The 10,655-nt window shown below is 31.4% G+C and overlaps 1 protein-coding gene across 21 annotated transcripts; it reads right to left on the bottom strand.

Annotated features, from left to right (window-relative positions):
• Positions 1-2,755: 2,755 nt before the first annotated feature.
• On the bottom strand, positions 2,756-10,655 carry LOC101499816 (protein ROOT PRIMORDIUM DEFECTIVE 1). 21 transcript variants are annotated; one of them, XM_004486830.4, is made up of 12 exons: positions 10,495-10,651; positions 7,443-7,659; positions 7,007-7,206; positions 6,847-6,907; positions 6,487-6,535; positions 5,561-5,615; positions 5,390-5,477; positions 5,021-5,139; positions 4,609-4,734; positions 4,319-4,430; positions 3,560-3,714; positions 2,756-3,279 (listed from the first exon to the last, which is right to left on the bottom strand). In XM_004486830.4, the coding sequence occupies exons 2-12, from the start codon at positions 7,624-7,626 to the stop codon at positions 3,145-3,147; spliced, it is 1,284 nt and encodes a 427-aa protein (XP_004486887.1). In that variant the 5' UTR covers positions 7,627-7,659; positions 10,495-10,651; the 3' UTR covers positions 2,756-3,144. The 21 variants fall into 21 exon arrangements, 16 of the variants coding, with proteins under 16 accessions (XP_004486887.1, XP_004486884.1, XP_027187341.1 ...); XM_004486827.4 differs by having other exon boundaries at positions 7,443-7,663; XM_027331540.2 differs by having other exon boundaries at positions 7,007-7,203; positions 7,443-7,663; positions 10,495-10,650.

Raw genomic sequence — 10,655 nt, forward strand, 5'->3', positions numbered from 1 at the left:
CCTACACTATTAGATAAATTTATATAGAAAAATAAATCATGTTTTAAATTAGCAATACCCCTACAGTAAAAAAAAACAAAAAATAGTAGCAAGATTTTCGGAGACGAAAGGAACCCATCAATTCCTTAAAACATAAATTCTCACACATAAAATATGTGGGCGAGGAATCCTCCGTCACTGGATGCCAAACATATCATTCTAAAAGAAAAATAACAAACCACATAATTTCTTTAGGAATGCAAACAAATAGATGTTGATAAATTATATAATATATAAATACACTACATATTTTAACCAATTTTTTTATTTTATTTTTTGGATGACAATGTTGTCGGAGTTTTAAAACCTTTGTTCACTTCGTTTATTAGTACTATGCTTAGTGCTAGTGCTATGAAGATATTTTGATTCTAGTGAAATAATTCATTTGTGTGTACAATAAAATTTCCGAATAAAAATTAATTACTACTAAATGGGACTAATAATATATATTGATAGTTGATTCCTTATTAATTAATTATAACATGATGCTATAATAAGTTTATAAAATGGCGGAGATGCCTGACGATGACCTCCCTCCAGCTTTTGGATTGGCATCTTAATTTTTAAGGGTATGTTCATATATATATATCAAAATAATTTGATTGCATGCATCCAAAATTAGCCTTTAAAATGCTTTCAATTAAGGTATGTTGTCGTGGTTTCGATATTAGGTTAATAGCATCAAATCATTCAAATACTCATATTTTTGAAGTTATAATGTTAAAGACGTCAAAGTTGTTGATTGAATTTACATTTAATCGAAACTGACATGTTTATATGAACAAAACGTCACACTAAAACAACGAAAACACAACAACAAAACATATGAAAGATAATTAAAAATGTGAAAAAATTAATTATTTAAATAAAAGATGATAAAAAAAATGATTTAGACAATTTAAATGAGTGATTTTGAATAAAAAAAAGTTAACCATAAAACCATAATTTCAATCCAATTATTCTACTTTTCAAAAACACCAAATAAATTAGCAATGCCTAATTTGTTTTTCCAAACTATCCCTTGTCATAAGCGAGAGACTAATTAATTTTTTAATACACAAATTGATTTAAAGGTTTTCTCTATCTCCACAAGTGTTATTCATTCCATAAGCAACAACCAAAGTTTGATATCACAAGTCAAATCAATAACTTATGAGACTCAATTACTTATTAAAAAACAAATTTACATTTGTGTATCTCTAATATCTTGATGATACTCAAACATGCGACATATATACTTAAGGTTTGACTTTTTACCCGTGAATCAAATCAATGAAATTTGATAACTGCCTAATTAATTTGCAAATTGTGATCCCTATATATTCCTCATCGTGATGAGCTAATTAGATTGTAAATTTAAGTAGGCACACAACTAACTCATTAGTCATTAATTTCCTTCAAAAAAAGACTTATTGGTCTTTAATGTGTACACATTCTAGGCAATGTTTTTCTATCATAAAAAAGAACTCCAATTGTTGACGATATTATATATGATGCACTTTAGCATTCACGGTGTTTAAATAAATATAACTTGAACAATGTAATATATAGCTCGATTTTTTTTGGGTATCAAATGGAACTTATTCCCAACTAATGATTAGACAAGAAGACAAATATGAGAAAAGCTCATGTTACCAACACACACCATCTAATCATTTGAGAAATGTCTTTGGCATAGCCTAATCCATTTCTTAATTATTTTACTTTGTTAGAAAAGGTTTATGGGCGATCCTATTGATGGTCGTCCATTATTTTTTTGCAACTTTCCTTGTCCACATGTGTCTTTTTCATTCATTGCGTTCTATAAGATATAAAGTTATGTCACCGCAAGTTTTTTGAAAAATATTACACTTTTTTTATACTATTTTTCAACAAATCTCCATAGTATACACATAAGACCCGTTTAATAGAATAAGAATAAATTATTATATCGTGATAAAATTAATTCAGAATTTTATCATATTTTGTCACTCTAGTTGAAATTTATATAATGAATATGAGCTGAGTTAGAAAATAAGATAAGATAATTACAATAATTTACTTAATTACTCTTAAAATTAAAATATAAATAAAATATAATCTAAAATATAAAAATATAAATCTAATTAAATACATATATATACAGAAGTAATTAATAAAATTTGATCTTAAACTTAAAAATAAAATATTAATAATTAATTTAAAAAATGTTTCTGATTTTATCACAAAAATAATTGTCTTTTTATAAATTTAACAAATTAATATTTAAAATTAATATAATTTAACAAGGTGTTCTCATTTTGGATCTACTAGTTAGAAAATCATAGACATTAGCATAAATATATGTTTTTTAACATTTATGTCTACAACTGAGAACATGTATATATGAATATTTTTCATGGGAGATTTTGACCTCGTTATTTATGACAAATTAAGGTCTTGGAAAGAGATCCTATCTATGTTGCTACGTCAACTTCAAACAATATTGTCTCCAGTTAAAGAATACACATGAATTTTAAAGGGGTTGAGTAGTTCAACTAATTTGAATTAAAAGTTGAAGTCAAAGAATCATAGTTCAAACACTGAAGGTATAGAAATGTTAATTTAACTAATTACTAATATCTGCTTATAGAAAACATGAATTTTAACAAATATATATAAAGTATCAAATAACCTTTATGAGCATAGCTTTTGTTAAAGATTTTAGTCATGGAGCTGGAGACATAGAAGCAACCAATTGTGCACAAATTAACTGTAGATTCATTGAAATTGCTATATAAAGGGATAATAATGTAGTCTTATCAAGCTTCAGATGCAAGCAATAATAATTACATATACGTCGATACAAGTAAAATCAAAATTAGAGCAACTTGACTTGTTTCAAAGATGGTTGATAGATGCTGATGGTACATTGCTCCACTAACTTTCCTCAGATTTTTTATGCATCCATCAATTTTTCTGATGGTACATTGCTCCACTAAGTTCAAAAGACATGTAACCCCTATACTCATCTACTGCAACCATGTATACAAAATTCAGTATAAAACATGTCATTTACGACGGTATGAGAGCTGGTTGTTAGCTAAAATACCTATGCAAAAATTGAGACAAAAATAATGCACATAATCACAATTCACCACAAGCTAAAAGAAAAAAGCGGTATTCAATTTCGTAGGTGAAGCTGACTGCTATGGTTTGCGCCGTTGGGTTAGCAGAACTAATGCTTCCATCCCTTTGAGTGACCATCATGAATGTATGGCTCTAAAAATCCAATAAACTGAAAAACAATTACATTGAAAAGAAGTACTTTCAAATTTTATGTTGATTATACAAGTTCTATTTACTGAGTTTAAAAAATATGCATGTAAATTGCAAGTTGAAAATATAGAACTTTTCTCCAGGTTAACAACTTGATTCTCAACATTATATAGTATGATGAATCAAATGAAAGTTCAATACTACATCCAATGCTAAAATTTGAACATACTATAAACAAATTGATGAGATAGAGTAAATACCATAATTTAGTGTATCCACATACCTTACATCCATCCTCTGACCAACGCGCACCATATCCATCAGCAACCCTTATTTCAAAGACAACTCCATGTGGCGGGACGGTGTGTATATTCATCCAACAACAATGTGCTATTAACTTGTTAATAACATCCACTGCAAGCCTATTTTTATTGGAATCTAGAAAGAACATTGAAAAAAGACAGAATAAGAAAAAAAATAATGTGTTCAACTTATTAGAGAGTGAGAACAGTGAGACGCTATTAGTATACTTGCTGACACAAATATTTCAGCAAATATATTGGATCCAAACTAAAAACATCTTTAACAAAGGGAGTGCTTGAGTATAAGGACCTAGTTAAGTACTTATACTCAACTAACACTTTATTCATAACTTAATTCTATGAGTGTATCCAAATACAAGTTGGATAAGCTCAACTAAGCACTTTTTTCAATTAGATAAGCTCAAATAATTCTAAGGGCCTGTTTGGATTGACTTATTTAAGTTTACCTACTAGCATAAACAGCTTATGGACATGTCATAAGCTGGTTTCAGTTTATTTCCATAAGTTCTCTAAAATAGCTTAAGTTATAAGTGTTTATGCTATAAGAACTTAATTAAGTTGTTTATCCAAACAAGCCGTAAATAAGCTCTTTCAAATGCTCTAAAAAATTTCTATGGAAACCAAATCGATATGAAGAAAAACCTAGATAACCAAGGTAGAATTAAAAAGCAATTACCAAAAAATGTCGAAAAGATTATCTTTCAAAAAAGAATTCTTACCATTTCCAACCAGAGAACCCCAATAACCACTGCTACTCCTACAGGCATGCTTCGCCAATGCTCGAGCTCCATGAGTCAAGGCATTTTCCTGAATATTGATCATTACGTGTACCTTTGGTGTGTGAAAATTTTATTGTCATAAAATTAAAAACAATAAAATTCTTAACAGTTTTTGTTTAATGTGAAGATACTAGTTCGTAATGTTCTTCAAAACATAACAAAAAAAATCCTTAAAGAAGTGAAAGCGACTAAAACTCTGCAAAAAAATGGCAACAAAGTAATTTTCTTACGTTTGGGTTGCATGGGGAATTAAATGACGCTAAGAGAGTTGATCTTGGAGGTGGAAGTGCATTAGGAATTGTCCCGGTAGTATGCATTAGACCGAGAAGGCCTTGAACACCCTCAAAGCTTAATCCCTAGATAAAAGCAGAACAGCACAATAATCAAGAATTATCTTAATTCTTCAGCTAAATTTGATATGAAAATACTCATTAGTCCACACAGAGTTAAATGAAACAAGACATGTAAATAAATAAGCATTAGTAAGCTAACCATTGTCTTTTCTGCACGTGAAATTAACAATAAAGAAGATACAAAAATTAGCAAATCAAAGGCACCAATAACCAATCATTTTGATCGGTAGAAATTTCTGAAATTGAACAAGTAGTTAGTTATTATGGTTTCAGAGAAAAGTGAACCCACAGAAAGTAAGCTAGCCAAAGAAGTGTACGGTTGAACCGGGAGTTTTGAAACAGTGATTGCAAGAACGCCATTTGTCTGTTCTTTCTCTTCCGTGTAAAACCTCCGATAGATCTTTACACCTATAATGCCATGCAATGGAAGCATCATGTAAAATCTTGGAATTGAATCAGACATGGAATGAATGGTAGTTCTTTACTTCTTTTATATTAAAACTCCTTGCATGTACAAATACAATGCAATTCATAACAGTTATGTGTTCATTTTGGTTATTCATTTTTAATTGACTACCTCTCTAACTGATTATTTTATTTGCCTAGCTATACATGCTGCTGATTCCATTTCTTTATCTATAAACAGGACATTAGGTACCTTCTTCAACACTTTCAACTCCTGGAAGAACTTTTCCAAGACATTCTGTCTCCAACATGTCAAAGAATGAAGGATACCACTTTAGTCCCTATATAATATATTGATAAAGTAAGAGACAGAGCAAAGCCATTACAGACAGTAACACCAAATATTGACGAAACAAAGTATCACCTGAACTTCAAACACCAAAGACTTATTTAAGAGAATCCGATTTCCTAATTCAATCCTAGAAACCAAAACCAAAACAGGAAAAATGAACAAGAGAAGAAGTAAAATCGCCAACATGTAGCTCATAATAAACCAATAGTCAAATATTAAGAGATGACAAAATCCAATTAAGTCCATAACATGGCTCAGGTGACTGACATAATGTCGTATGGTACATATTGATGGATTCCCTTATGCAGCTTACTTTGATACTGTTAGGACTTAGATAAAGGAAAGTTAGTTAGTAGAAATAGTTAATTGGTTGAGGTTGTTATAATTATAAGTAGTTATACTATTATGTTGGTAAGTAGGTGGTCATTTCCCTCTCTTATCGTAAGTGTATATGGAAGTATGGAACCTATAAATAAAGGTTCTATCCCTTATGAAAGTATCTTTTATCAAATTTAGAAATTGGGTGGTGTAAACCATTGTAGGAGTGTATCCGCTTTTGTGTATCATTTTCTTTGGAGAGATTCTCTCCTATTATTTCTTATCTTTTTTCTAAATATTAGTGTTCTTCCTCTAAATCCTTAAAATTCAATTCTTGAGTTCCTAATAGATACAGATCCTTAAAATTCAATTCTTGAGTTCCTAATAGATACAGATCAAAGCATAAATATATCACATAATTTGGCTTTCTAGACAGGGGAGAGAGGCATTATATTAGTTGGTTATGTTGAATTTGGCGATCTACTACTGACTCCATGAGTCCATGCAATTGAAAAAAAAAATCATGTTAACATCCTAAAAAAAATCATGATCTATGATGTTATCTTAAAATTAAATTAAGTATACCCTTTTGTAGTGAAGGAAATCAAGAATGTTAAAATAGGATAGTAGTTATTCTGTATCTAGTCATATATTTGAAATTAAAAAGGAAGTATTGAAACCTGTTGTATTTGCCGCTGGCACACCTCCCCTCAATTGTTTTCAGACCATCTGCAGGCAATAACATCATAACACATAGTAGAATTAAATTCTAGTTAGAAGGAGATTGTCCCGCCCGAAGACAACGTTATCAATTGCCCCCGAAGGAGATTGTCCCCCTCCCCCTAACAAATTAACCATTAATGTTTGCCTATAAAAAAAATGTTACTAGCATACTATCATTTTTCATTCTCTCTTTTAAGGACAGAATTTAACTATTTAACCCAGCAACACTACTTGTGGAAATATAATATGTATCTTCTGATGTGTGATTACATCCAAATTGATCGTAATGGAATGGTCTATGGAGAGATGAATGATACCTTTTAGCTGTGTAAAAAAAGGTTCTTGAACATGGAGTTCAAAGGAAACACTCTTCAAAATCTGTTGAAACAAAAACAAAAATACATAAAACATTGAAACCATCATAATCATAGATATACATAGGAACAAACAAATGAAGCAGTTCACATAACATTATACATTCACTATTTCAGATCCTTTCTCCACAATCAATTTGTGCCATTCATTGTGTTTATGCAGCATGGAAGAACTTTCAAATTCATTGGTCATGGATAAATTGCAGCCTGTACTACAAAATGCTTCAGATTCCATACACGACAACAAAGCGGAAGCAAGACGCTTGTACAAAGGATACAGTGGCACTCCATCCAAAGAATCTGCTAAACAGAACAATTAGGCATATATATTGTACTTCCATAAGGATCTTACACCAACCCCACCTAAAAAAAATCAAACTTTAGAATACAAATTTGATTAGTATAGTAATTGTAAGCAATTAGGCATATTTATTGTACTTACATAAGGATCTAAACCAACCCCACCTAAAAAAATTCAAACTTTAGAATAAAATTTGACTTCTTTAATTTTTGTGAGCAATTAGGCATATATAATTTACCTTGTGAGTGTGAAGAAGGTAATGGGTTTGTTGGGTGATGTTTGAGAAGAGTGGAGCAGAATTGTGTTGAGAGATTGAGAAGGTTAGGAGATTGAGAATGAGAATAGAGAGTGAAGTTTACAAGCTCTTCCAAACAATCACTGAGCTTCACCAATGGATCATCATCACCATTTTTGTTTTCCATTCCAACTCAACTCAACTACTGCAACTCAAAAACCTACCTAAGACCATATTTGATGATGTTATAACTTAGATTTTGATATTTCAAGTTTTGAAAAGGTTTTATATACAGTCTACTAGTTTTAGCATCTGTGCAACGCACAAGGAGAAACTTGGATAATGATACATACATTTAATATGATTTATAATTGTTGTGTCCATATACACAATGGTGATGATGTGATACAATATATCTCAATATCAATAAAGGGGTAACACATATTTTTTAGCAAATTATCAATACAACATGATAGATGGTTAATATAAGTTTGTATATCTTGTAACAACGGTAAAAAAAATGATTTTCTATTCATTGATGACAATAGATATTGATCATGATAAACATTTATCACACACACCTCATAATTACATGATATGATTTAATGTTGCTTTTAAATGCCAAAACTACCATTGTGAAATATTTACAGTTTTTTTCTAAATTAACTTGAAATATTTTAAATTTTATAAATTAGGGTTTAGGCCTCTCATAACAACCTAAAAAGAAAAGTTGTGCTATAAATATTAGTAATAATACAATAACAACTACTACGTCAATCAAAGTAAATAGTAGATGTCCTGTATTTTTTTTTTACACAAATATATTGTTCAGCTAATAAAACATATATTTGTCTTTCATATCTTATGTCATTCATTCTCAAGATATGACATCTGAGTGAAATAATACCCTCTCACACTTCAATCATAAGCAAAAAAGTCTTTATATTTGCTTGATTCAAATATAAGCAAAGGTCGACTAATCTATCCACATTTAGTGCTTACTAATCTATCCACATTTAGTGCTTAGTGCTATTAATCCAAAATTAGCCTTAAAATAATTCTTTATTGTTGATGGAAGATTACCATTATAATTAGAGGTATGTTAGTAAATGTATTTCTTATAATTAGAGGTATGTTAGTAAATGTATTTCTTATTTTACATGAAATCGAGAAAATTAAATATCCTTTACTATCATTCTTAATAGGTGTGTAAGAAGCTAATTTTACTAATAAGAGTCCAGATGGAGTATTTTATTGTAGAAAACTTTTAGGATCCGATTAGACAATCTATTATGGAATTTTTTTAAACACCTTGTCAAATCTCAACTACAAATTGTTGAATGTTCTGAAAATGAAACTACCTACTTGTATTTCCACTGGACTATTTGTCCCGATCGCACATTTTATAGAGATAGAACTAGTTTTCCAAATATGCTGCCTCTGCTACCTTCACAATATCATGAGAATCAATTCTTCTCATTACCCTCCAAGAATGGAAGCACCCAATCACCTTCCCTTTTACCTTCTCCAAATGCTTCATAGATTATTGTATTGCTCTCTTCCTTGGATTCATCACAGGCTAACAATTGTTTAGTTTTCCTACGCCCTAATAACACAAGCTCCAACATATTCCTACGAGCTGCATACACTGGATTAGGCTCGATCAACCCTCCTTTCTCATAAGCCTCCCTAAGAAAAACAGTTTGAGCATTACCCTTTGTAGATATGTAAAATATCCCAGGATGATTCAGCAGTAGCTCGCGCAGATTAACTTCGATAGAGAAATCCCTTCGAAAATGAGCCAATTGATCAACCTCAACCATTTTCTCAACAGTCAAGCTCAATAGCTCATGAAGAACAGCAACGGCCCTCTTCTCATACCGTTGCACACCGCCGCATTTGACATCTTTTCTCTCATAAGGCTTTGTATAAGAAAGCCTTTGCCAAGTCTTCAACTTTTCCCTAAACCCTCTCTCAATCTTAAACCCAGTTGGGAAATTAACAGGAAATGCAAACTTGGTCTCAAATTCACTCAGCCATTTCTCTCTATACTCTTTCTCCCTCCATTTCTCAACATGAGCCATTCCCAATTCATCATCCCAACCAACCAATGCAACAATCTCCAAATCAACCAACCTAAATTCATCACTATATTTCCCAAGAATGGAGTCTCTGAAATCATTAGGAAGACCCAATTCTCTTCTCATCAACCTCAAAGCATGAACATGAAGTGTACCATTCAATGACATCATAAGCAACTTCTTCACCCTAATCACAGCCTCAAGTTCATGCTGTTTCAACACAACCTCTTCCAACAATACCAACTCCCTCATCTTCCTAGTGATTTTGCAGCACATGTTCCTCCTAAAAGGGTGAAGAAACAAGTCAAAAACGTGAGGGTATTTTTGAAGAAAGGAAGTGACAGTGACATTGAGTCCAACGATATTTCTCCAACGGGACATGAGCTGAAGGGAAACAAAAGTACCCCGTTTGCGATTTGACATGAGACTGTGGATTTTGAGAACAAGATTGAGTTTTTTGAAGTGGGTTGTTAATTTGTCGAAGTGGGGATCTCTTATGCGCTCCTCTAAACGGGTTTGAGCCGAGATAACAGGTTTTTTCCATCTTTTTTGGTTGAAGAGGAAAAAGGGTGAGAATGAGAATGAGAATGAGGGTGTGGTTATTCTGTATCTGAAGGTTGATAATGGGTTCATGTCATTGTTGGTTCGGAGAAGATGAACAGTTTAAACGCGAGTATTGATAATTTAGGGTTAATTTGGAGTTTAGTGCAGTTCCAATCAGCTGCTGCAATTTTGGAACACAATATTGGGTTAACGGAAAAACTCATTCATTTTACAGTTTTATAATAACATGCATATGTGGCAGTAGCATCAATGGTTATTGTATCACATTGTAAAATTAACAGTATGAGTCATTTATATGAACAAGTAACTTCACATCACCACTAGAAATGTGTATAGAAGAAATATGGCGCTACAAAATTCCAAGGAATGATCAAACAAAGTAGAGAAAGAAGAAGAAGAAGAAGAATCACCTGTTATGGCAGCAAAAAGGAGCAGTTCGAGAGAGACACTTGAAGTCTGTGGAACGCAACAGGGAAGAAGGGATTACGAAATTAGGGCTTCTCACATTAAATTTTGTGTTTTTTCAAAAAAATATAAAAATTTGAGGGATTGTGTTTCAAATTGGAAACAT

This window comes from Cicer arietinum, chromosome 1 (assembly GCF_000331145.2).
Source record: "Cicer arietinum cultivar CDC Frontier isolate Library 1 chromosome 1, Cicar.CDCFrontier_v2.0, whole genome shotgun sequence".
NCBI lineage: Eukaryota > Viridiplantae > Streptophyta > Magnoliopsida > Fabales > Fabaceae > Cicer > Cicer arietinum.

Bases quoted from the DNA above. Each gene is read 5' to 3' on its own strand.
- LOC101499816 (XM_004486830.4), bottom strand. From the start codon at position 7,626: ATGGAAAACAAAAATGGTGATGATGATCCATTGGTGAAGCTCAGTGAT. The intron at 6,536-6,846 runs GTATCATTCATC...TATTGCCTGCAG, and splicing joins TTTTTTTACACAGCTAAAAG to ATGGTCTGAAAACAATTGAG. The intron at 3,715-4,318 runs GTAAGAATTCTT...TGTTCTTTCTAG, and splicing joins GGGTTCTCTGGTTGGAAATG to ATTCCAATAAAAATAGGCTT.